The 27686-nt window shown below is 42.6% G+C and overlaps 1 protein-coding gene and 2 pseudogenes across 2 annotated transcripts in view; all 3 read right to left on the bottom strand.

Moving 5' to 3' along the window:
• NECAB1 (N-terminal EF-hand calcium binding protein 1) overlaps positions 1-27686 on the bottom strand; it is an 84689-nt gene that overhangs the window by 27261 nt on the left and 29742 nt on the right. For both annotated transcript variants that reach the window (XM_061607154.1, XM_061607164.1), the window contains exons 4-5: positions 20232-20257; positions 16383-16480 (exon numbers count right to left, since the gene is read on the bottom strand). In XM_061607154.1, the coding sequence (XP_061463138.1) occupies positions 16383-16480; positions 20232-20257 (124 nt within the window). The remainder of the gene's footprint in view (positions 1-16382; positions 16481-20231; positions 20258-27686) is intronic.
• Positions 2431-4679, bottom strand: LOC133375588 (sorting nexin-7-like; annotated as a pseudogene).
• Positions 22966-26474, bottom strand: LOC133375587 (DNA polymerase delta subunit 2-like; annotated as a pseudogene).

The raw sequence follows: 27686 nt of genomic DNA, 5'->3' as shown, positions 1-27686 counted from the left end.
AGATAAAATGACCTCTTGGGGCATCATAAAATCTACAGTCTAATAGGACATGCTTGACAGTCTCAATGGTTCCAGAATCACAGGGGCAGAAACATTCTGAAAAGGGGATTTTTCTATACCTGCCCTGTAAGAGAGCAGAGGGTAATACGTTTAATTTAGCCAGAGTGAATGCCCTTCTGAGTTTGGGTGTATATAGATGAAGTAAATGTTGAGCCATGGTGAACGGTTTCGGGTACAGATTAGAAACAAGCCGGTGTCCAGAAAGAGACACAAGGGACTGATAGTCTACATCTAAGATTCTCTGTCTAATAGAGTCCAGAGCTTTCATATAGCCCAGTGCCAAAATACTTGTTGGAGAAAATCCCAGTAACGCAAGATGAATAGTGAGGGATTTCCTCCAACTCGATTGGAAGTTGTCTATTAGTACCAGGGGAGAGAGACCTACTGGTTCAAAATTTAGCTTCAGTCGGAGCTGGGTGTTATCTGCATATTGATGGCACCTCACTCCAAATCTCCTGATGACAGCTCCCAGTGGCTTCATATAGATGTTAAATAGCATGAGGGACAAGATGGAACCTTGAGGAACACCACAGATAATTCCCATGGTACTGAACAGTAGCCTCCCATAACTACTTTTTGGAAGGGGTTCTGGAGATATGAGCGGATCTGCTGAAGCACAGTTTAACATAAAGGAAATGAAAAAAATCAGCTCACATTAATAATACAATATCCATCAATATATCTATCTCAGTTTAAATATAAGTTGGTATATGCCATCCATATGTCTGGATAGATATCCAAACAAAACTGGCATTTATAAAGAAAAGGTTCCAATGTAGAAAGGACAGTAAAGTCCTCAAATCATTGCATAATAGATTATGGATGTTTGTTTTTTCAGGCTGAAAGTATAAATCACACTCACTCCATAAATTTGAAGCACATGGGTTCTCCTAAAGAATCCTGGGAACTATAGTTCACCCCTCATAGACAAGTCCCAGCACCATTAACAAACTACAGTTCCCGGGATTCTTTTGGCGAAGCCAGGTGCTTTAAATGTATGGTGTGAATGGAACATATGTGTCATCTTGAGGATCAGAAGGGCTCACAAAAACTTTTGCTGTCCTGCCATTAGTTCCCATACCACAGGAGTATAATTTAAAAGTACATGGACATCTGCAAATCAAAGATTTCTCCAATAGAAATTAATGTGGACAATAACTTAGGACGAAAACAGGAACTATCACTGGGCATGCCCACATCATGTACAATACTGCTATAAAAGTTGTTATTGAGTATCTATTGACAGAGGACATTAAGTGGAGCCAAGGCATGGCCTGAAGGCACATGATGCAGCAACATTGCTGGAGCTAAGGTCTGGTTAGTGCTGTATAGGGGACTGTTGGATATCCCACTGCCTTGAGTTCCATCATGGAAGAAAGTAAGATAAAGATTTAAGACAGATAAAAAGAAGTGCTTCTTCACAGATTCATACTTAAATTATAGAATTTGCCACCATGGGATGTGCTGAGGGCCACCAGCTCAGGTAACTTTAAAAGGGGATTAGCCAAATTCAGGGAGAATAAGGCAATCAATGGCTACTAGTGATGCCTCTGAATTACTGAGGAACAACAGCAGGGGAGGGCTCTTGCCTCCTTGTCTTGCTTGTAGGCTTCCTATAGGTATCTAGTTAGCCATTATGGGAAACAGGATCCTGGATTAGGTGGGCCTTTGTCTAATCCAACAGGGCTCTTATATTCTTATGAGAGAGAGAGAGAGTTTTGAAAGTAACAAACAGAACTTCACCCAAACTTGCTCTGGACCCCTATACGGGTTGCATTAATCACCTAAAAATATATACACGTAATTGTGATTAACAAAACAGAGGTTTGTATTGTACTACCAAAATGTTTCAGCTTCCACTTTCATCAGCTGGTAACATACACATTTTATTATTTATTTTATATTTCCATTTATAGACCGCTTACTATCTGAAAGGTCTTAATTCGGTTTACAATTGAATACACATGGTACAATCAAAAATATATCAAATTAATTTACAAAACAAAATACATGAACAATATCCATATACATAAACACAGTATAAAAGCCAGAGTAGGCCACAAGGGACCCAGGTGCAAAAGATTCAAACACGGGAATTCCTTGCATGGGCCTCAGGAAGAATGTATTTGCAGCTGATACTCTGAGCTCTGATAAACCAGGCAGGTGTTGGGGATTTAGCACCCATCGACAGCACTGTGATCAGGGAAAATGGGGTCGTCCAACTGTCTATTCCCTGGGCTTCTGTGATGAGATGTTTCAGTTCCTCCATCCAGGGCATGACGTGCATGGCCACACTCCAGTCACCCCAATGCATTACCCTTTCCAGTCTTCTGCACCGACCAGCCCCCAGCCGCAACCACCCAGGTCAACTCATTCCTGTTCATAATAGCAGATATTATTTTCTGCCATATTGCTAAAAGCCAGCTTCATGTCAAGATGCATGCTTTCCTTCTATCTATCCCAGTCAGCCTTCAGAGCATTATTGGCACACTCCACTTTGTCCTCATGTTTTCCAGTCTCTTCCAATAGCAGATCATTTTCTGCCTTTTTATTATATACAGCGTTCACTTTGGAATCCAGCTCTGCTTGTGGTCTCTTCATTTCAAAACTCCCCTTAATATTTCACTGTAGAGCAAATACTCATTTATAGCAGGGAAGAGGCTCAGAGAGCACTGCCATCCGTTTCTCTGTAGCCTTGCAACATTTCTCAATGCAACTTGCCATCCCTTTTAGCGTGTCATCCAGATCTTCTTCGGATGCAGACCAAAGTGTGTGGATGGGGCCGAATTCTTTCAGTTCATAAAAATAGTCTCTCTCTTCCTTGTAGACTCGGTGGGATATTTTGTCCAACAGACTCATTTTCTGGCTAAATACGTCCATGTAGTCAATCATTTCTTTAAATGCTTCAGGGCAGTTTTTCACAGTGCCTCCTCGCATCAATGACACACCTGCCTTGACAGTTTGTCCCATTCTGCTGAACAAACCAGGACCCTGCTTCTTGTGAGATGAAAGTTCCCAGGCTTGTGCAGTGAGAAAAAATTTAAAGTCCTCATTAAAAGTTAAAGTGGGATGATCAGCAATTCAGTTTAAAAATTTATGCAGTGCTTTCCTCCTCATTTCAATGAATTCATCATTAAATCATTCTATAACTCCTTTCATATGAATTTGTCAGGTAACGGGGAATGATGAGTGTTGGGTGTGCTTCTTCAAGTCTTCCCTTTAACCAAAGGAAATCTTGATAGCATTGCCTAACTTCATACTCACTGGAGTCAAATTCACCATGGGTTGTCTTTGTAACGACCCTGTAGGTGATGAATGTCTCAAGGGCAGTGATGTAGCTTTCTGGATTGTCAACGGTAATGAAAAGATAATTTCAAATTCATCTTCAAATTTGTAGTGGTTTATCATTGAAGATGGGGATGTTGGCATCAAAGGACTGAATGAATCTACCTCTGTTAGGGATGCATCCTTGCTGAACACTTCCAGGTCTTCATCATCGTCGAACAAATGCTGCTACCAAGGTGGCAGTTATAGAGCTTTTGAGGATGGAGTATTCAGGGAGGCTTCATTTGCAGAAGCTAAGTAATGTTTATACTGTCCTCCAGGTTAAGGCCATGTGGTGCCAATGTGTCCAGAGAGTATATCCAAAAGTTCTCCCTCTTCTTCAGTGCTGCTGGATCTTTTGGCATCTCCATAGCTATTATAGAAAAGTCAAACAGGCTGTGGCCCTCAGTGTTGAAATGTTTTGAAACTGGTGGCTCCATTATTTTAGTCAAGATTACCAATTTGTGGTTTCTGAAGCATGTGTGTAGGTCAGTTGCAGTTTTTCCTATGTATTTGGATATGACATCCTGTTTTTTTGCATTCGATGACATAAATTATATTGCAGAACCTGCAGGTGATATTCTGTTGGATTTAATATGTTCTGCTAGTGCTAAAGCCTCTGTGTGTGTGGGGGGGGGTCAGGATGCTAGCTTTGGATATCCCATATTCTACCCCCCCCATAAGCAACCTGGTTGCCAGAGATTCCTAACTTGTGGTACTATATCAAATATGTTTCCTAAGGGTGCTTCCAGGTGACCTGTTTATTAAGCATTCATTCTGATTTGTTTGCAGTGAGATTAGATGAAATTGGCTATTTAGTAAGTATTCATCCTGATTTGTTTGTGGGGAGGTTAGATGATGTGTCAAAGCAAGTATTATTCCACAGTTTCCCATACATTTCCCCATCACTTTCCTAACTGCGAAAAGGCTGCTTTTTTGGGTAAACAGGTTTGTTGTTCAAGACCTCCCAATCAGCTATAATTGTGCAGCCTGTATTTCTCGGTATGTGATTGAATTCCATCTGAAAATAGAAACAGTCTGGAAGCATTCTAAGACAGAAGTACATGCTGCTCCTGCTGGAAGATCAAGTGGTTGTTGAAATCCCAGCTGTTAAGCCACCCCATGAATCATCCATGTTAATGTGTACCTGTAGACATTAAAGTCATTGCCGACATCTAATTAGCATCCATGAGCATTAATGAAGCCTGTGATATTGTCAATCAAAATAGCTGCTACTAAAGCTAACAGAGAAAATCCCAGCAGGACAGATTGTCTCTTACTCCCTTTGGCACCATTCTGAAGCTAGCACCAGCTCTCTGTGAAAAACATTTGTGGTAGTGGCCTTCTTTAAAGCGACAGAACTCATTTGTACCAGTAAGGCTAATTTCTGCCTCTCCCTAAATTGTTTGACATGGCTCCTCTAATTGGATTAAAGCTGCTGTATCTGGCAGAGCTAATTGCATCACTGGAAGCTTTGATTCTCTGTGAAACAAAGCCAGAGCAGTCCATAATAATATATTGTAATGGGCCATGCAATTCAAATTCTTCAGAAGATATCTGAAATGACTGCCTCTGAATAGCAGTATTCTTTGTTGACAAAGAGTAAAATATTGGCAAAAGGAAAAGGTCTGGCTTGCCTGTGTGAAATTTGATGGGGGGGAGAAGCTTTGATGATCAAAGGATGTTCAGCTCTATAAACATTACAGATGTCTGCCTGAAACAAGAATTCTGAAGAGTAGTTTGGGGAGATGCTAACCCTGCCTTCACCAACTTAGTATCTTCCAGTTGTATCCATAAGCACAGTGTGCTGGCTGGAGCTGATGAGAGTTGTAGTCCAAAACTTTTTGAAGTCACCAGATTCATGAGGCTGTGCTAAAATGCAGGCGGCCATTATTATGGTTTCTGTGCCACCTACCCTAGAGGAGCAGGTGAAGATATGGCTGGGCCAAATGAGGTTTGCAAGCACCACTGACAAGTTGATCGTCAGCACCTGCAGAGCTTTGTGTACAGTGCCTTGCAAACACCATTAATCAGCTGATTGTTGGAATTTGCAAAGTGCTGGGCAAGGATTGTGGGTTTTTTCATATCTCCATGCACAGCATTTGCAAGCCCCGACAATCAGCAGATGCTGATTGCAAGCCCTGACAATCTTACATGTAGGGAATAACAGGTAACCTGACATCATTGTGATGCCAGGTGATTGGCAGCTGGGTAGTCCCACCCACCTGTCAAGCCAGGCCCTGGCCCACAGGAGATAAAGATCTGGCCCACCTCTGAAAGTCTTAAACAACTTGTCTGGGCCAATCTTATGCAGGATGAGTGGCTTTACTGTCTGGTGACATGGCTCTGTTTGCTTCCATTATACTCTGCTTATATGTTTATTTTTAAAAAAGGAAACATTACAAAGTCAGCAGCGGGGTTGAGAAGCAAATGATTACGGTACTGTGATTGATATAACTGTCTAGGAGAAGCGCGTGTAATTGCATCATTGTGGCAGAGAGGTGCTTTTAACTACTCGGATAAACACAGAGGTAGTAAAAGATGTTTTTGATTGCTATTGATGGGGGTACGAAGCATTCACAAGCATTTTTATATTGGAACTGTTTGTATGATTGTATATAAAAGCTGTTTATATTGATTTATATGCGGTATATCATAGTTTTGAGAACTCTGATTATTCACACAAACTTTCCTGTTGCTAGTTGCAAAATTAAAGCACTGGCTTCTCTTGACTCTACAGGTATAAAATGTGGGCAAGAAATGAAAGGGAACACCAGAAGTTCTTGTTATTTTCCCACACAAGAAACAGCACAAGAGGAAATGTACACAGCTCTACCTTGCTTGCCTCCCAGCTCCATTTTTTTGTATTTTTTCATTAGTTTTGTTACTCTGACCTTAAGGATCCATCATGCTTATAAATAAATTAAACAGAAGCATTGTACAAGCTAACACAGCTGTAATAAAATCATTCATTTTTAGGTTTTTAAATATTGTTTGGAAAAGACATATAATACTTTTTGCTACAGATTGTGTGTGTGTAGACTGGTGGACAGAGATGGGGAACAAATTTGATTTTATTTGCATTTTAATGAGAAACTACCTGATTTGCATTTCTCATACCGATACGTAAATGGAAATATATATATAGTCAGTCTATGTGGGGGTAGTTGAAGCCACCCATTATTACATTTCCTCTTTTGGATGCTTTCTTTATTTCATTCTTAATCTCAAGATCTCCCTCAGCATTTTGATCAGGGGGATGATAGCACATCCCCAGCACTAAATTATTCTTGGGGCCTGCTATCACTGCCCACAATGATTCTGTGGAGGAGTCTGCCCCTTTGGGGATTTCTAGCTTGCTGGACTTAATGTCCTCTTTGATGTACAGCATGAGACCACCTCCAGTACATCCTTTCCTGTCCGTTCCATAGAGTTATCCAGAGATAACTGTCCCACTGGTTCTCTCCATTCCACCATGTTTCCATTATGCCTGCTGTATCAGCACACCAGTTCTCCCACCTTGGCTCAGAGGCTTCTGTCAGTGTCTCTCTTCAAATGGCTTTGGCACGTTTTTTGACCAGTGGTGAGTTGGCCTTTCTGAATAGCTATCCTGTGCCCCTGCACTCACAATGCCTAGTTCTATGCCTCTCGCATTCAAATTTTTATCCAGGGAGATTTTTCTGAACAGAAACCACCTGAGCTCTTGTCGACCCCCTCCCCTGCACATCAGTTTAAAAGCTGCTCTGTCACCTTCTTCATTTTAAGTGCCAACAGCTTGGTTCCATCCCAGTTCAACTGGAGCCTGTCCCTTTTATTCAGGCCTGGCTTGTCCCAAGAAAGGTCCTGCTAGATCAGCCAAAAAGCTATTTAGTCCAGCATCCTGTGCCCTTATAGTGACCAGCCAGATGCCCATGGGAATCCTGCAAGCAAGATCTGAGTGCAATAGCACTCTCTCCACTTGTGATTCTCAGCAACTCATATTCAGAGGCATACTGCTTCCAAAAGTGAAGGTACAACATAGGTACAACTTCTTCCCTAGTTGGTTTCTTGTTCCTAATGTATTATTATTTATTTTCTGTTAATAATCTTCATGTTTTTAGCAATGTGCTTCTAGAATTCTTCACTTATGGTCTGCTTGCATTTCTTTTGCCAAAGTTTGTGTTCCTTTTTGTCCTCTTCATTTAGAGCAGACTTTGGGTTGCAGAAGGAAGCCTTCTTGCCTCTATTAGCTTTTTTCACTTTGTTTGTTAACCAGTCTGGCATCCTCTTGGCTCTGGTAGCAAATTTCCTGATTGATGGTGTACATTCTAGCTGAGCATCTAGGTTTTTTAAACAGCCTGAAGAGATTTGTCCTTCTTTCCTTTTCAACTTCTTTTTTACCAGTCCCCTGGAGGATTGCTCCTCAGAGCCCCCACTTCCTCTTGACAGTGCGGGAGCTGACAGCCTGCAAGTGGGACATAGCTATCACATTCCCAAAGGCCTCGTCCCCCAACTTCTCTGCCTCTTCCAGCTTCTCCAGGTCAGCCAGCTTGGTCTCATGGGTACAGACGTGTTCCCCAGGATCTCATTGCACTGAGCGCACATCCACAGCTTCTGTCCAGCATGGAGACAGTCATACATTTGACATTCTGTGGAATACATTGGATAGCCCCCACACCCCTGACTTTCTACCTGCATACTTGTTGTTTTGTTTATTGAATTAGGGCAGAGACACTCACTGTTCTGATGGTTCCAATTATTATTATTATTATTATTATTTATTAGACTTTTATACCGCCCGACTAGCAATAGCTCTCTGGGCGGTGAACACAGAGAATACAATAAAATACACAGTATAATACAATAAGAACATATAAAATAAGAACAATCTAAAATCAGTACAACAGATATGAAAATCAGGTTAACTTAAATTAAAATGCTTTGGAAAAGAGGAAGGTTTTAACCTGGCGCTGAAAGGATAACAATGTCAGCACCAGGCGCACCTCCTCGGAGAAACTGTTCCACAGTTCGGGGGCCACCACTGAGAAGGCCCTAGATCTTGTCACCACCCTCCGGGCCTCTCTATGAGTCGGAACCCGGAGGAGGGCCTTCGTAGCCAATGCATCTCCTCCTCTCTTTTCTGAAAACAGGGACACACAACACTAGTCCAACCCCACCCCTTTTTACTGTAAAACCTGGCAGGACCAGCTTGAGTGTATTTTTCTTTTAATTTGCTTCAAATAGATTTTGCAACTGATCAGCAGATCAGTCCATTCACCCTCCAGGTGTGGCCAATGGAAATGCTTTGCTGTAGGCAATTGGTGTACTCACAGCCTTAGTTTACTTGGGAACTTGGGATGTGTTAAAACAATAAGGGGACAGGGTGAGTAACCTACCGTGGCCTCTTTGCCCTGCTGCTGAACTCACTTGGCTGTTTAACTCACTTGTTACCTAGGCTTGACGCTTTGTCACTGAGGCTGAGATGCTTTGTTAGCTGCGGCTTTGCTCTTGCTCATGGAGTGGGCAGTCTTGCTAGGTGGTACTAAATGCATAGCCCTGGCTGGTTCCCTAGACCAGAAGCTTTCAGTTTGAAAAGCATAAGAAAAGTTAAGTAATGATACAGAAGGCACTAGCATATAGTTGTTTATGTTTGGTATTTTAAAAAATATAAAATGAAATAGGAAATGGTTTTGTGGTCCTATTTCTTAGTAGAGATATAAACACAAGCAGTAGAGTGAGAATATAAACCAGTCCACACCTTTCCCACAGACGTACTAGTTAGTCAAGTAACTCACACACAGTCTTCTTAGGTAAAAAGATAAAGAATATTTACTCATGACCTTTCATATGTTCAGGAAACATAGGCTCTGGCTTAGATGAAAGAAGAAGTAGAAGCCTTAGTCCATTTTAGTCTTTGGTAGTGATACTCTCAGGAGAGCATCTGCCATGCAGCCTCTTCCAGAGGTAAACAGCTCAGTAATGGAGATTATGCAGGAATCCCCAGGACAAAGGAGGAGGAAGCCAGGTAACTAATCCCACCCATTAGGAAGTTACTTCATGGTAAACAGGTACATGGGATATTTCCCAAATATCCCTTAAAGGGAACATCTCCTTTTTCACAAGGGAACATGCAAGTTTGCCTATTCCAACAGTTTAGAATAATGAAAGACTTGAATTCTGTTCCTGGCAAGGTTGCCCCGGCCAAGCATCAGGGTGAGTGTACTTTCTTTAGATGACATAATGAGGTAGGCTAGATGAATACAGGAAGTGGTACCTGAATGATGCAGCAAGCGCCTTCAGAGTGTTGGTCCCCATTTTTCAAAGTACACTCAAATTTGGGGTCTACTGCAAAATGCCTTGTGCTGTCATTGTTCATTCTATGAATTGTTTGAGTATGCTTGCAAAACATAATGCTTAGCTGTGGCTTCCAGACCATGGGTCCACTACATTTTGTTCCTTCACACTTGCTGTCTTTACTGCAGAAAAACATCAGTGCAGCTGCAGCCCTCAGGATTGCCATACACTGTAAAGTGGACCATTGCTTGATAGCTATAGGTAGCAGTTTTGTATGGGTTCTGCAGGTTTATATTGAAGATACATTAAATAACAATACAAGGGAGAAAACGATAATGAGAGGCAAGATGCCTCATCTCTTTCAAAGCATTTCAGTTTTTTAATACTTTGTTTTGGTAAGTTAGACAGAGAGAGGGCTAAAAACAGTTCTCCCCATTTCCACTTTGATCAGGCAAATTGTAACCTGACAGATGCAAGAAAAATCTTTCTCAAACCAATTGTTAATCTAGTCACAGTTCTATTTTGCAACAGAAGTGACTCATAGCAGCTCATCTCCAGGAGCGAAGTAATGGGATTTGTATGCCACATTTTCCCCCATTTTCTTCCTCTCCCCAGACACTCAACTATAAATATACAGGGCTTTCACTCCCTGCCTTGCATGCTCTGCCTCAGTGACAAAACAATGAGGCATTAGCTAAACATGTTTTCCTAAGGTATCTTTAGAATTCAAACCTCATACCTTGGAAAGGAAGTAAAAACATTCTTAAATCACATATTACTGTTATTGTTCTTCTCCCAGTGGCACAACACGAACCAGGCCAGAACATACAGCATTTTTGCTTCAGCAAATGACAGGATGAGTCACTGTGTGGGTCCCACTGAAAAGTGCCTCCCCAAAGTGAGTGTGCAGTCCTAGATTTGGAGGTTCCTGCTTGGGCAGAGCAACGGGAGAATTTTGAGGGAGCGTAAACATTTTGACAACATGCCTAGAGCCCTATTCTCTTGTTCTACCTCTGCTCCCATATGATTACTGTGTCATACAAGGGGGAGAGCAGAGCACAAGTTCATTGGTCTTGCCTCCTCCAGTATGTCTGGGTTGCTGTTCTTGCAGTGGGGAGCCTGATCGTCCATGGTTCTTAATAGCTCAGAGAGCCTCCTTAAGTACAGCAGGCTCCCCCTTGCAGACATTCAGTCCCCAACACGTGAGGGTTGCAGGCATGGCAATGGAGATGTGTTGGAGGTGGCACGGCCAACAGATTCGCCCCTGCTCTCCCCTTTGTATGATGGTAATCATGGGAGGTGAGGAACAAGTGAATAGGAAGACTAAGGTTGCCACCAAATTCCAGAAGTAAATTTGGAGCTTCCTGTTCAAGCAAAACGTCTAAGGAATTTTCTCCTCTCATATAATAGCAGAACCAGGAGTCATCCAATAAAGCTGAATGTTGGAGTTTCAGGACAGACAAAAGGAAGTACTTCTTCTCACCGTGCATAGTTAAACTATACAATTTGCTACCACAAGATGTGGTTATGGCCACCAACTTCCTTCAAAAGGGATTATATATGGATTAAAAGGCTACTAATCATGATGGCTGTATTAACTCCAGTGTCAGAGGCAACATGTTGTAAGAGGGCTATTATGCTCATGTCCTGCCTGCGGGCTTCTCATAGGCATCTGGTTGGCCACTGTGAGATCAGAATGCTGGACTGAAAAGTCAGATCCAGAAAGACTCTTCTTATGAAGGAAGCCAAAAAAAGGTTTGCTTTGGTAAAATTCCTTAGGGATATTAAGCTGGAAGCAAGGGGGGCATTTCCTGGGAAGTGGGGAAGATCCAGTCAGCTTTGCACCTTTTCTGAGGCATTCAATCAAACTTTAGCTACAGCAGTTTATGGAGGCCTGCGTGGTGTAAACCTTGTCATCATTTCAGCACCAGGCAAATATGTTTTTGTTATCCCAAGTATTTGGACAACATCAATGATATACAAGAGGCTTATAAGATCTGAACAGGGTGGTTCATGACAGATGCTCTTGGAGGTTGCTGATTCATAGGGTCGCCATAAGTCGTAGTTGACTTGGAGGCACATAACAACGATATAATTTTGTATTGTTAAAACTGTTTTTAATATGTTTATGTGGTTTTATTATATTTTTTACTTGGCTGTAAATCACTTCAGGACTTTTTTAGTGGGAAGCAATACCTAAATTTAATAATCTATAACAAAATTACAGCTTCAGATGCTGGAGCTTCAAAAATTCATAAGATCAAGCTGACAGGGACAAGAAAGAGTGGTCATATCAGTAGCATATATACAGCAGAGACTGGTGGCCTCAATATCAGTGGAACAGTGAATCCACTCCAGATTTTAGTCTGAAATTTCAAGGAGCTATCCAGCTCCTTGAAAGTTCGGGCTAAAATCAGGAGTGGATTCACTGCCCCACTGACATTGGGGCCACCAGTCTCCACTGCATATATACTAATAAGTGAACTCAGGTGCTGAGTTATGATGGCTATTTGCCAAGAGACATGGCTACTGAGAAACAGGAGGGAAGTGTCAGCATTCTTGGGAGAACCCCAAGCTTTGCAGGAGTATCCTAAGGGGACAACATCCCTCACCCAAAAATAGCCCAGTGAAGACTGACAGGGCCTGTCCTACCATTAGGCAGAGTTAGTTAGCCATCGTAGGCAACAGATGCTATGGGGCAGTGAGTTGGGGCATGGTGTTAGAGGACAAAGTTGGGTGTGTCACATAGTCTGCCCTGTGTCCCCTAGACTAACCTGCTGCCCTCAGATGTGGTGAGGGATGCTGACCCATTGCTGGTATTGAATTAAGATTGAACTGGCAGTCCAGTACCTGGACTGGGAGGGGGGTGCCATTTTGTTCTTCATATCTGTAATGCCATATATTTCCAGAAGCTATCTTGATGTGAGGGCCCAGGAGGATTAGTATGGCATGCCCCATTCTCCCGTCCCATAATTCATGTCTCATACCCCTGATTTATTGGGGTGTTTATTGCTTAGCACACTGTCATTGTATAGTATTGGAATTTGGAGAGCACAAAGCACAGTCTTTCTGATATGATTTATAATAAGCTGAGAAAGAAGGTTTTCACTCTGTCTATGTTCAAAACAAGGCTTGGGAAAGTTGTTCAATTAACCAAAACAATCCAGCTTGTCTCACACCCCAGCTTGCCCAGGTGGGCTTGTTTATGACTTTCCCAAACTGAGCAGGGACAGTGAGCTTAATTGGTTTACACATGTTTTCACCCTGCTTATGTAAACAAGAGTCAGAGAAAGACTCTTGTTAGTCAAAATAAGCAGTTATGCCCATGAACTCATTAAGGGAGGGCATGGGCGAATGCTGGGAATGAATGTCACAAGTGTAGCACATTCAGTGTCACAACTGTAGCACATTCAGGGTCAGGAGAGATAAACAAAAGTCACCTGTGTGAGAACCCAGACACCTGGGTGCTAGGAAGATAAAGATCTCGTAGGTATAAGGTGCCCCCTCTTTGGGGTATAAGAGGACCCCTAGATTGGGGAGATTAAGCATCAAGTGGTTTCAAAAGCCTCAAGAGGTCTCAAAAGCCTCAACAAGCCTCAAAATAACATCAAGAAACAGCTCAAGGAACGCAGCTTTGCTTTAATAAATCAGTTAACTTCTTCACCACCAGTGTGTTCATTGCCTTTTATTTTATTTATTTGAAATTTCAAACTAATTTGCTTGGTGCCTGCCCAGGCTAGGCATTTGGCAATACAATATCAGGTAGGAAAATGTCTTAGGCCAGCACTGAAGACTGATCATGTTCAGTGGCCACAGAATGCTGTCTGTTGTGGGAAGAGGAATGGAAAACCAGTAGAAAGGGAAAAAGAAACTGAGTATCCTAAAAGAAGGCACAGAACGATAGAACTCTAAACAGGAGCACACCGCACTACAACAGTTTGCTGCAGGTCCCACTTTAAATCTAAGTAAGTGCACATTTCCTTTCCAGGGTCCCCCAAATGCATACTTGAATATAATCAAAATTATGCTGGATCCATAATTCCTTAACGCTTTGATAACACACACTGTGAATTTTCAAACTGCATGTCAGGAAGACTATGTGACTATCTGTTCCTGAGGACAACAGTCTCACAGCTCCTCTCCAAGTGCCCAGTGATTTTAGTTAAAGATTACTTTATTGTGCTCAAAATTTTACCACCACTATAAGAGGCAGCCAATTAAATGCAATGAGGATGGAGAAACTCTAGTAGGATGGCATAACATCATCAGTCTTCATGAACTGAAGGCCAAACTCGATGGGATGCTCAAAGTATATTGATCAACCCTGTCATGGTTTAAAACAAACAAACAAACAAATAGCAGGCATTGGGGGGTAGGCTCTGATTTTCACTGGGATTGCATGGGGAGCTGACAAACACCAATGGCACCAAAAGGTGTTTCCCCTTCAGAGCTAATAGCAACTTTTTATTGGGATCTTGACACACAAGGAAAGGGATAAACCTTCCTTCCCCATGTGCTGTGATCTCAACAAAAATGGTGCATGCTATTAATTTTTCTAAAACCCCTGACATGGTTGATCAAGATGCACTTAGAGTCATGTGTAGTTGACCCTAAATCAGGGGTGGAAAACCTACAGCCTTCCAGATCTTGTTGGACTCCAGCTCCCATCATTCTTAACCACCATGGCCAATGGTCAGCAGTAGTGTAGTGGCAAATTCAGAATTGCAGGGTCCCTTCATGTTAGCCACAGCCATGCCCACTCTCCCCATGTTTTTGCTGGTGGATTGAGAATGAGGTTCTTGTTAATGCCTTCTCCCACAATAACAGATGCCTCTAGGAGCTAGTAAGCATGAAAGGAGAGAGTGTTAGCTACTGAAAAGTGTCTTCTCAGTGGCTGACTCACTTTCTCTCACTCTGATTGGCCCCAATCAGCAGGAAAGGACAAGAAAGCCTGTTAGAAGGCTAACACACGTCCCTTTCATGCTAATTGGCCTGTAGGATGCTGGAGACATAGGAACCCTACTGGGACCCAAAAACGTAAGGGATCTAAGAAACCCTAAGACCCTGGACAACTATACCCCTGATAGTCAGGGATGATGGGGTCATAGTCTAACAACGACCGGAGGGCCACAAGTTTCCCTCCTCTGCGCTAAATGTTACCAGGCAGATATGGAAATGAAATGCACAACTATAGCTGTCAGTGCATCTGCGTGTCTCTCATAACATGTACTTCAGCTCCCAAACTGGGGCGGCTTATTTCAATTTTCTTTTAATGCTGAAATGATGTCTTCATACACCTGTTAAATAATTATCATAAAAACACATTCTGTTCAATAAACTCAATAACATTACTCAGTAAATAACTCAATATTAAAATTAATAAAGGGATATAAATTACTCGGTTTTGTTTGTTTTAACATTTGGAAATAAATGTTCTTTGAATGTGTCAGAGCTTTATTCTCCACGAGTTCAGGTTTTTTCTGTTTCCAATATATTCTGATCTGGGATTCATTGGCTTCAGACTACCTGGTTTTCTTTCTATCTTTCTTTCTACTTGCTTGGTTACCCTGGATACCAAAGATGAATGATTCATCCAGGGGCCTGGCTCAGCCCTTCTCCTCAAGTAAAACACGAACTAAACAAGGACTCTGCTGCTCTGGAGGGTCTCGTTTTCCCACTGAAAATGTCTAATGTTCTTTGTTGACCTGACTGTAAGCTGCACAGCTGAAGTCTGTTACCCAAGATTTACATTTGCTTTCAGTACCCTCCTGGGAAACAATGAGCCAAGTATCTGAAACAGTGTCTGGAAAAGTGTGCATTGCGCCTGATCTTGTAAGATGGTGTGATTAACCGCTCAAGGAGGGGAAATATATATATATGTTGCATTGCTAAAGAACTTTGTGGAGTTGGGCCCTGCTTCTCAACAAGCAAAATGTTCAACTTAGAAAGTCAAGATGGGAACATAGGGAACTGCCATATACAGAGTCAGACCAGTGGTTCAGCTGGCTCAGTATTGTCTGCTACACTGACCAGAGTGGCAGTAGATCGCAGACAGGGCAGAAAATTTCCCAGCCCCATTCTGGAAATGCCAGGGATTGAAACTGGGACATTTTGCATGCAAAGCATGTGCTCTGTCATCACTGAAAAACAGAAATGGGTGTTCTGTAAGATGAATGTTTGGAATATCAACCTAAAGCTGCAAGCCATATCTCTTGGATTTCCACTGCAATTTGTTACAGAACAGAATTTCTGGATATGAGTATTGCCTTGCTGAATTACATCAAAGGTTCATCTCTAGCCTAGCATCCTTTCTCCAACATTAGCCAGTCACATGTTCTGGAATTCCAAAGAGAGGGCAAGATGGATATATGTAATAAATCAGTTAGCTGTAAAACCTCATCTGTTGCCACCCTCTAATTTGATAATAGTTCTTCAGATGCACTGGCTCAAAACATCTATCATTTTTACAAAATGAATCCTTACTAAACTTATAAAAAATGTTATCTCATACATATTTATCAAGAATGCTTTTTCTGAGTGGAAAACAAAAATCCCTTGGACAGTATAGAAGGATTAAGGGCAAGGGCATTGCTCAGAGCTGGTCTTTATGGTCCTAGAGGGAATGATGTTTTCCTCACACAACAAGTGCTCCATCTACTAATGCAACAATAGCCACCATCACAATCTGAAATATGCAAAAGAACAGGAATAAAACTTTCTCCTACTTTCTTTGTGGTGTCCATTGCCTTCAGTATGGATGCATTGAGGTCTTCCAAAGCAGACAGCACACTTACATACTCTCCCAAGTGCTGGGAAAAATATTCTAAAAGAAATAGAAATTCACAACTCAAGCAAAGGAGGAAAGATCAAGGAATCATTCTAATATTTTTTAAAAATTAAAAAATATGAATCAAATACATGAATAATGTATAGCGGGCAAGAAGCATAAGAATCTATCATCCAGGAGAAGACTCCTTGCCACTGGCATGGGATTACATTACTAACAGCCCGATGCTTTGTGAAATGTGGTGAAGCCTCTGGCAGTACTGTATTCTGACTTCTAAGTACAAAAGCAGGAGCTTGCACAAGAAAAGGTACAACAGACCTATTAAAACAAAAAGAGAAAAGCAAAGCAGCATCCAAAATGGCCAAAACAATCAAAGAAAGGAGATGACCCTTCAGCAGATCAGATGCCAAAAGAGAGTTAATTAAGCAGGGGTTGGGGATCCCTGATGGCCCTCCAGGAATTATTGGACTTCAACTCCCATCATACCTAACCATTGGCCATGCTGGCTGGGATCTGATGGGAGTTGAAGTCCAATAACATCTTTGAGGGCCACAGGTTCCTTTTCCCTGTTATTACAGACTTACTACTGTCTACAGTTGCTGCTTCTTCTACAGAATACAGGGACACACACACATCCACCCCAGCCCACCATACTTATTAACTGCTGGAGAGGATTTCCATTAGAGAAATGGTGCAGGAGCAAAAAGAGTTAAATGCTCCTCTCCCAGTGCCATGGAGGGCAACAAGGATGACCAGGGGACTGGAAACAAAGCCCTATGAGGAGAGACTGAAATAACTGGGCATGTTTAGCCTTGAGAAGAGAAGACTGAGGGGAGATATGATAGCACTCTTCAAGTACTTAGAAGGTTGTCACACTGAGGAGGGCCAGGGTCTCTTCTCAATCGTACCAGAGTGCAGGACATGGAATAATGGACTCAAGTTGCAGGAAGTCAGATTTCAACTGTACATCAGGAAAAACTGTTTGAGCGGTAAGACAATGGAACCAATTACTTAGGGAGGTGATGGGCTCTCCAACACTAGAGGCATTCAAGCAGCTGGACAGCCACCTGTTGGGTATGCTTTAATTTGGATTCTTGCATTGAGCAGAGGGTTGGACTCAATGGCCTAATAGGCCCCTTCCAACTTTATGATTCTGTGGTTCTGACTGAACTTGGGGAAGGCCTACAACTGCTTTTAGGCAAAGAAAAACTGGAACCTTTGATCCTTATTAGGTTAACCCAAAATGAAAGCACTCAGAAGGTGAAGGGCATTTTCTCCTCTTGTTGCACAAAATGAAGTGGAAAAGGCCATATAAGGAGAAAAAGAACATACAAGGAGATCCTCATAGAACCATGAGGAACTATGAAGACCACTGATTTGTTTCTTTTGGAAAAAAATATTGCTTTTAGAGCAAGCATGATGGAAACATCTGAAGTTATCATGCAGCTCCCATGAGTATTTCTCTGCACAGGGTCATCAAAAGCACGGAAATCAAAGTTGTCTGAATCTGCAGTTAATTTGTTCAATTAGCTCCAGGTTTCAGGGGTGCTGAGTGGGTATCCTTGGCAGTGGCAGGCTGCTGCAGCACTTGTAATGCTGCCAGGTCTAAACTCCAGTTACGTTTTTCCCATAATGCCCACGACACAAATTAACATCCACACCATACATTTAAAGCACCCTTTTTGGCACTTTAACAGCCATGCTGTGGCACAGTTATGCTGTCCCCAGTCTGTCATTTTAAGATCACCCAACCCTCTATTATGTATAAGCAGAAGCTTGTAACATCCTTCCCGCCAAGTTCCCAAAGACACAACCAACAAGGTGGGTTCTCTATGGGAGCAACAGGGAGAAACCTGGTGATAAGAAACAGCCATCCCCAACTCCCCAGAAGATGTCAACTGGGTTACCTGGGAAATGTGATGTGATTGGCAGAAAACAGCCAGCCATCCGTCAAAACCAACATGGGTAAGAAACCCTTAAAAATGGGCTATGGCCATACAGCTTTGTCCCTCTTGATCTCTAAACCTTCAACTGATGTCTGAAGCTGCCAGCACCAGACGTGATCATTGACAGTATGCTTTGCAATGTTAGTTCAAATTAGTGTAAGATTAGTTAAACCAATATTCTGCTGTAGTGTTTTATTTCAGTTTTGAGCTGCATACTTCTTATTATTTCTCCCCTTCTTCCTTATCACCTGTCCTCTTCAAATAAACTGTTGGATTGGATTTCTGGGTTGTACTGGTTTCTGCACACACTCAAAGGTTGCTTGTTCTCCCACATGCCTTAGGCTCCTTGGGCTATGCTACTGGTTGTTAAAATACTTGGGAGAGCAAAGGGGAGACAGGCTGACATTACCAAGCAAGAGACTTGGAATACAGCTGACTGTTCCCCTGCTCCCAAGGAGATCACTGCAAGACAGTAGGAATCCCATGCCCTTGCCCTGGGTGACACTTAAGGAGGTGGTGGCAGCGGAGAGAGAGGAATATGCAGAGCTTGGAAAAGTTACTTTTTTGAACTATAACTCTCATCAGCCCTATCCAGTGGCCATGCTGGCTGGGGCTGATGGAAGTTGTAGTTCAAAAAAGCAACTTTTCCAAGCTCTGGGAATATGATGGTCCCCCAGGCCTATTAGGCTGCCCTGTAGGGTTGGTTCTGGAGCAGGGCCCCCTACTGTTACAATGTCATCCTCCAAAGAATCCTGGGAACTATAGTTTGTTAAAGGTGCTGGGAACTGTAGCTCTATGAGAGGTCTCCTAATAACTGTAAGAAGCACCCTTGACAAACTAAAGTTCCTAGAATTCTTTGGGGGAAGCCATGACTGCTAAAGTGCTTTAAGAGTGCTTAAAGGCATGGAGTGGATGTGACCATAGTGCTGCTCTGGAGCATTATGGGACATAAAAATAGCAGCTAGAGCCAGCTTTTTGGAACTGCTCAGAGCACCAGGCCTGCTAACATAAATAAATAAATAACGAGGGGGCATAGCAGGCATCAGTGATGGTTTCTGCCATGGTGCTAAGACTCCTGCAGCTGCCGAAGAATGTCACGTGTTAGCAGCCGTGGCAAGTGGGAATAGAGATGGTACTAGAGAATCTACCTTGCACAAATACCTTACATGCACTACTAGGGCATGACCTGATCTAAAATGGTCTGCAACAGCACTACCACTTCTATATGAATATATGGGGGGAAATTAAGAAATGGGTCCCCAAATTAATATTTGGGTTAAAGGTGGATCTGGGCTTGAAACAGCTGAAGACTGCTGCAGCAGAGGATAGAGCTTCTGACCCTTTAATAGCACTCAGAAAAAGAGAATTTCAGCTGGAACTGGTTTTCATGTCAAGAAATGGAAAATCTTTCCCTGGAAATTGTTTTGCATCGCTGTAAAAGGCCCTCTCCCAATCTGGTACCCTCTCCAGATGTTTTGGACTGCAACTCCCATCAGCTCAAGTGACCACAGCTGTCCCAAACATCTGGAGGGCACCAGGTTTGGGAAGGCTTCTATAAGAGGCAAAGGTACTATGTCTTCTGTTGCACCAACCAAAAGGATCTTTCTAGAAAGGTATTTAAATTAAAAGACATCATATGAGACTGCACAATTCTCTAGTCACACTCCAAATTAGTGGTAATGTTTTATCAATCTTCCCCACCTTTCCTAGGAGTTATTTGTAGCTCCATTTTCCACAATTAGCTAGTGTAATTAAAGAGGTTCTGCTCTGGCTATAGGGCCCATTGTTCAGATCCACCTGTCTGTGACAACCCCAGAAACTCAAATTCAAGATTAACTTACCAAACAGTTCTTTAGTGTCAAGGTTGCTGAAAAGGAAAGGACATCATAATCTGAGTGCTATTGTGCACAGCCTCTTACCCAGTTTTTATTTATCTGCATTTGTACCCTAAGTCTGACCATCCTGAAAGCTACTTTTATGAATTTATCTGATATAACATTATACCACTTAATACAGTAAAATTCTCTAAGCAGTTTACATAAAAACATTTGGCAAACAAACAACATTCAACAAAATTTCCCAAAGCTTGATAAAAACAGAACACAATTGTATGTCGCTGATAAAACTGAACTGTACAAAACAAAAAAAATGAAAATTCAGAGTCAGAGTCCAGGAAGGTTTGGTCATCACTGTCTCACCTTGAATTACCCTAAGGAGGGCATTTCAGAGGGCAAGTGCTATTACCTAAAAAAGTCCACTTCCACATTGTCCCCAACTGACAATCCTCTGGTCGTGAAATGACCAACAGGGTGTCCTTGGAAGATCTTAAAGATCGGCTTGGTCTGAACTGGAGGAGGTGGTTCTAAATTGTACAGGGCTTTAAATATCAACAATAAAACCTTGAACTTGGTTTGGTAGCTAATAGGCCAGTGCAGATCTTTCAACATTGGTATAATATGTCTAAAGATGGGTGTCCTACTAAGTACCCTAAACAGCTGCCACTTCCAAGCCAAGCAGAAGGTCCCACATACATTACAGTGCAGTAGCCTAATCATGAGGTTACCAATGTATGGACCACTGTGGCAAAGCTAATGAAGGCGCATCCACCAATTCTGAAATGTTCTGTGCAGTGGCAAGATCAAGATGTTATTTAGCATTACACATTTTTCTTGCAAGTTTGTATATGTGGCAACCTGCCTTGTGCCTGGAAAAGTACAGTGAGCCAGTACAGACAACAGAGTATACATGGCAACTGGATTTGTAGTGGAGAATAATAATATTTCTTAACCAGCACTAAATTTCTGCCATTTGGAGGTGCAGGGATTCAGGTCTGCATAAAAGCTTCACTCTTTGCCCCAGAAGTCATTATGCCAAATTGGGTGTGTGTATTGGGATCTGGGAGTCTGCTTTCATACTTTCATAACATATGCATGAAATGAATTTCTCTACACTGCAAGCATACAGAATGGAGCAGTTGTGAATAACAAATCACAGTAATAATAAGAGGCATAATTTCTCAAACAGATACAGCTATAAACCTGGAACACAATTTGCTTCCTTGCATAAGAGAATGATTCAAGTCAGAGAAGGAGTGTGCAGCTGGTGACATGATTATTTTATCAGTTTAGTTGACTCTCTGAATAAGAACATAAGAAGAGCCTGCTGGATCAGGCCAGTGGCCCATGGTGCTTAGAAGAGCCTTCAGCAACACACAAAATGCTGTTGTTAGGAACATAAGTGGTAAACTCCTGAATAAGGATGAAAGAGTTGTGATGCATTGTACTTTTGTAGATTGGGCTCCAGATTTTGTTGGCCCTAAACTATGCAGCTTCAATGGGACCTCCCAGCTGACAAAAGCAGCAAGGCGAGTTAAGCAGCAGAGCAAGTTTGGCAGCAGGGCAAGGAGGCCTGGGCACCTCACTCTTCCCATTTGTTCCTTGAGCTAAACTAAACCTTAGCTTTCAATAAATTTACTCAATAAACTACAAAAACAATTATGCAGGTAGGATGCCAGCAAGCACAGCTTTGTAGTCTCAATGCATGAATGAGATGATGAACTCAAATGTGAGGTAGCTGATCTTCTAACAAAAATATGTATTTGCCTCCATACTTGTGGCCTGGAAAGTGGCCAATGTAATACCAATCTTTAAAAAGGGATCTGGGGGGGATCCTGGAAATTACAGGCCAGTTAGTTTAATGTTTGTCCCAGGAAAACTGGTAGAAAGTATTGTTAAAGATAAAATAACTAAGCATAAAGAAGAACAAGCCTTGCTGAAGCAGAGCCACCATGGCTTCTACAAGGGTAAGTCTTGTCTCACCAAGCGACTGGAGTTCTTTGACAGTGTAAAGGTAATCTGGTTAACATAGTGTACTTGGACTTTTGAAAAGCTTTCACCTAGTTATCTCACCAAAGACTCCTGAATAAGCTTAGCAGTCATGGGATAAGCAGAGAGGTCCGCTTGTGAATCAGGAACTGGTTAAACAGCAGGAAGTGGAGAGTAGGAATTAATGGACAGTTCTCCCAATGGAGTGAGGTAGAAAGCAGAATCCCTCAAGGATCACTATTGGGGCCTGTGCTTTTTAACTTGTTCATAAAAGATCTAGAGTTTCATTCATTCACCATTTTATTTGTATGCCACCTTTCCACAAAAATTGTGCTCAAAGCGGTTTACAACAAGGTGGACAGAAATACATCTCAAAAACAATTGCAAAAACAATTTTCTAATAACAAAAAATAAAACAGTAACATAACTAAATATAACCACACACAAAACCACCTTGTCAATATCATGAACATAATATTACATCTCTTGGCACACAATGTTACACTTTCTGGCAATAGCAAAAGTAAGAGAATTTTGAAAGTTTCACTTGGCTCCTAGTAACCCCCTAGAAATCGCTTGATGTTACTCAGAGTCCTGTCCAGTAGCAACTTCTTTTATAAGAAGTTTCAAAGGCAAGGGGTGGTGGGGAAGTTGGAACCCCCCTTCCATGATCTGCTTTGAACCCTGAAAGTGCTCTGCACATGTTAAGAAGAACCAGTAGTGCTGCCCTAAGCAGCTAGGAAAGCCGCCTTTACCTGAAACCATCAATGTTAGCCTGATAAGGGTAGGTAACCAGCTGCAGCATGGAGTAGGCGCTCAACAGGGGAAACCTGCAGCAACGCGGTGGCTGCTGGAGCGAAGTGTAGCTGGTGGGATCAAACTCACCAGGCATCACATCTACAGGCACAGACATGCTCAGCTGCAGCAGGATTTCATCCAGCATTTTCACAGCCTCCACGCTGGCAGCCTGAGTCTTCTTGGTTAGGTACTGTGCCTTGTTCATTCTGTCTCTGCTCTGGGTATTCTGGCTGAGCAAACTGCCCGCCAGAATGACTCTGGAGATGAGGGCTGCACCGCACTGCTCTCCTTCAGTGCCCAGTTGCCCAGTCACCATGTCCACCAGGAGCTGCATGCCCAGAAGACTCTCTGCTCTTGCCACGGAGGCCAAGGCCAGACACCAGCAAGACAAACCTGTCTGTGCTAGGTCCTGTCATGGGCAGCTGGGTGGGCATATTTGCAAAGCACTGATCCTCAACAAGGAACTTGCCATCATTCCTCTTTGAGCTGGTGACAGCAAGTATGGTCCCTGTCACCAGCTTGTCAATTTGTATGGCTCCCTCCAGTTTGATTCGCTGCAGCTCGTCTTCCCAGATCAGCTCATCCGACTGGTGGATGTACTTGGCGTGGGGAGGCTGTGGGGGCAGATTGTTCTCTTTGCTGATATCCCACAGGATAGAGGGCTGAAGCTGCATAGACTTGAAGACTGTCCCCACCACACAGCATTTCTCTGCTATCTGCAGGTCACACAGCTTCACTGTAATGATGTCCCCCCATTTGCGCCTTGCTCTCTCCACCACGAATGGTCTTATCTGAGTGAGACGTGTGGCATAGATGTGGGCATACTGCCGACTGAAAATCTGCTCCCCAAGTCTGAAGTTCTGGAAGCAGTTGGTATAGGTGGAGATGGGTACCCGGTCAAAGGTAGAGGCCACCACAGATGGAGAGGTTGGGAGGCTCTGTGCAGATTGGACAGCCTGCTCTGAGAATGTGGTCTGCAGAAGGGCTACAGACCTAGCACCCTAAACGGCAGGCTTCTCACCCATGCAGGGCGAAGGCATGTCTCATCTCCACTGGGAAGGAAAACCCCAGCAGATTAGCCTGTCAGGGAGAAGGAAAATGTACCAAACAGAGAAAGCCGACAGGAGTTAGGGATGAGCTGTGAGATGGCCAGGATTGCTGATGATACTAAATTGTTCAAGGTCATTAAAATAAAGAGACTTGAAGAGCTCCAAAAGGACCTTTTCAAACTGAGTGAATGGGCAGTAAAATGGCAAATGCAGTTTAATGTGAGCAAGTGTAAAGTGATGCATGTTGGGGTGAACAATCTTAATTTCACATATACATGCATGGGGTCTGAACTGGTGGTGATTGACCAGGATCGAGACCTTGGGGTCGTAGTGGACAGCTCAATGAAGATGTCAACCCAGTGTGTGGCAGCTGTGAAAAAGGCAAATTCCATGCTAGAGATCATCAGGAAAGGCACTGAAAATAAAACTGCTAATATCATAATGCCATTGTACAAACCTATGGTGTGACAGCATTTGGATTACTGTGTACAGTTCTGGTTGCCTCACCTCAGGATATTGTAGAATTGGAAAAAGTTCAAAAAAGGGCAATCAAGATAATCAAGGATATGGAGCAACTCCCCTATGAGGAAAGGTTGCACTGTTTGAGGCTTTATAATTTAGAGAAAAGAGGAGACATAATAAAAGTTTATAAAATCATGCTTGGCATGGAGAGAGTGGATATAGAGAAGGTTTTTCCCCCTCTCCTAAAACTCATGGACATCCAATGAATACTGGAAGATTCAGGACAAATAAAAGGAAGTATTTCTTTATGCAGCACACAGTTAAGTTATGGAACTTGTTTCCAGAGGAGGCATTAATGGCCACCAACTTGGAGGGTTTTAAAAGAGGATTAGACAAATTCATGGAGGATAATGGTATCAAAGGCTACTAGCCACTATGGCTATGCTCTGCCTCCACAGTCGGAGGCAGTATACTTCTGAATACCAGTTGCTGGAAACCGCAGGGGGGGGAGGAGAGTGTTCTTGTGCTCAGGTCCTGCTTGTGAGCTTCCCATGGGCAATTGGTTGGCCCCTGTGAGAACAGGATGCTGGACAAGATGGGCCACTGGCTTGATCCAGCAGGCTCTTCTTACGTTCTTATGTGTCATCTCCACAACCCATTAGTTTGTAAATGTAAGAAATGCATGTGATATGGTTATATTTTCATGCATAAGTATGTATACAGCATGCATTATTCAATTAAGTTTCCACAAAAAGAAATGGACTGTGCACTTGTCCCCACCCCCAGTTATATGTCAGACTTTAAACACATCAGCGTGCCCTTGCTCCGTGCATTCAGTGGACAGGTGTATATGTAAAGGTACCCCTTGAAGACATTGTGCTTTGCATGTGGGGGTTGGGGATGAGCCCAGTAGGTATGCCAACACTGGAGGCAGAGTCAACAGCAGTAACACACTCCTCCCCGTGTGTTTGGTATATGAGAATCCTGATCCATGGGAATGCTGACCACTGCAAACAGGTGATGGCCCAAGGAAGGGGAAGGTTAATAGTCTTTCAGTTTCAGGTTCTATTACATTTGGGGCTTTTTAGATTAGAGAAAAGGCGAGTAAGGGGAGACATGATAGAGCTCTATAAAATTATGCATGGTGTGGAAAAGTGGATAGAGAAAAGTTATTGTCCCTCTGTCATCATCAGAGAACATGGGCCCATCCAATGCAGCTGAATGTTGGGAGATTCAGGACAAAGTACTTCACGCAGCACATAGTTAAACTATAGAATCGCTCCCACAGGAGGTGGTGATGGCCACCAACTTGGATGCCTTTAAAAGAGGATTAGGCAAATTCATGGAGGATAAGGCTATCAATGGATACCAGCCATGATGGCTATGTCCTACCTCCAGTGCCACAGGCAGTGTGTATCTTATATACCAGTTGCCTGGAATCGCAGGTGGGGAGACTACTGTTTTGCTCAGGTTCTACTTGCAGGCTTCCCATGGCCATCTGGTTGGTCTCTATGAAAGGAGAATGCTGGACTAGATGGATGTTTGGCCTGATCCAGCAGGGCTCTTCTGATGTTCTTATGACAGGGAACCCTGGAGAGGGACTCTGGAAAGTGTGGGTTTCAGAACCACCATTAGTGATCCTGCAGCTGAGGCAGAACATACCTTCTCAGGAGTGTCCTAAAGCAACTGGCTGATATTTATAACCTTGGCAAGATATTCATTAGAGAATCGACCAGCCCCTGCATGCTGTATCTGGCCAGTGAAATGGCCAGTACCTTCTTCCACAGTCACTGACTTCTTGTAGGCCTTGAGGTTTCAAGCTGTGGGGATATAAACTCAGGGCTCTCCTGATCCTCCAAGAAGTCTTTGGGCCAACTGTCAGTCTGGTGGCAGAGGTTTCACGTGAGGAATGGGAGTACAGAGGAAACCAAGAATGATTGTCAGCTGCCATCTTCAATCAGCTATTGCACCATAATATTCTTGCAAGTTCAGGAATGAGAACACTAAACGTTTTTTACAAGCTCTTGGCCTCTCCTTATTTTGTAGCATTGCTGAATACACCTGTCTTTTTCCCTGACACCATTTCCCTGAAGATCCCATTAATTCCCATGCAAATGCAGGTGCAAGAAAATTTGCATCTGTAATGAGTCTTTCAAACTGCACTCTCTCTGTCTAATAACTGTTAGAAGAATACTTCTTTGACAGATGCCTAAGTTCAGAACTACATTTAAATGACAGTTACTCCTCTCTTTTAGAAAATACTGGCAACCTAAAAATGTGCCTGACTGAACCACCCAAAATTATCCTTCAACCTTTCCTAACAAACCAACAGTACGGCAGACCAGCACTATAGCCAAACCCCTGGAACAAATGACATGTACATTGGAGACAGTAGTGTGTGAGAATGTGCTTGACCAAATGGAGGCTAAAATTTCCAGACACTGACAGAAATGACAGTCCTCCTTTAGGAAATGTTGGAAATAATTTACGGAGGAGGTGTAAAAAATGTCCCTGGGGATTACTGAGGTTGCCTCTGGATTGTCAGTATTTTGCAGGAAGAATTCAAACACACACTGGAACTTTAGGTTTGTGCAATTTAAGTGAATTAAAGCACTGTGTTACAACAAATCCATTTTATTTATGTATTTATTTATTTTAAAAAGAACTTTTTGCAGTTAGGAAAGTGGTGGAGAAATGCACTAAAAATGAGAGGAACAAATGATGAACAGGAATATATACAGCTCTAGAAAATTAGGATGAATTATACTTGTCCTATAACCTCCCTGCAAACCAATCAAAATAAAGGTTTAATAAAGATTGGAAATAGTCTAACCTCAGTGCAGGGATGGAAGGTTCTATCAATTGTGGTTCTCTCAGTTTCTCATTTTTCTAATCTTAAATCAAAGTTCTCCACATTTCTGCAGCAATTTGCAGTTTTAAAAAAATCCCAGTGAAAATCTTTAGCATTTTAGTGTGAATTTCTTCTAATAAACAGTTTTTGGCATGCAGTTTTGACTGATGTACATATTACCTGGTTTCACAATGCCACATGTTGCTGCCACTTACTGAGAGGGAGAGGTGAGGCAGCGGAGAGCTCCTGTAGTGGAGTCCATCCTACACTCCCCGCTGCCTTGCCCCTCTCCTTCTCAGTAACCAGCAGCGA

Source organism: Rhineura floridana, chromosome 1, assembly GCF_030035675.1.
Source record: "Rhineura floridana isolate rRhiFlo1 chromosome 1, rRhiFlo1.hap2, whole genome shotgun sequence".
In the NCBI taxonomy this organism is placed as follows: Eukaryota; Metazoa; Chordata; class Lepidosauria; order Squamata; family Rhineuridae; genus Rhineura; species Rhineura floridana.
Note: the sequence above shows the minus strand (reverse complement) of the source record. Positions and strands in the feature narration are given on the sequence as shown.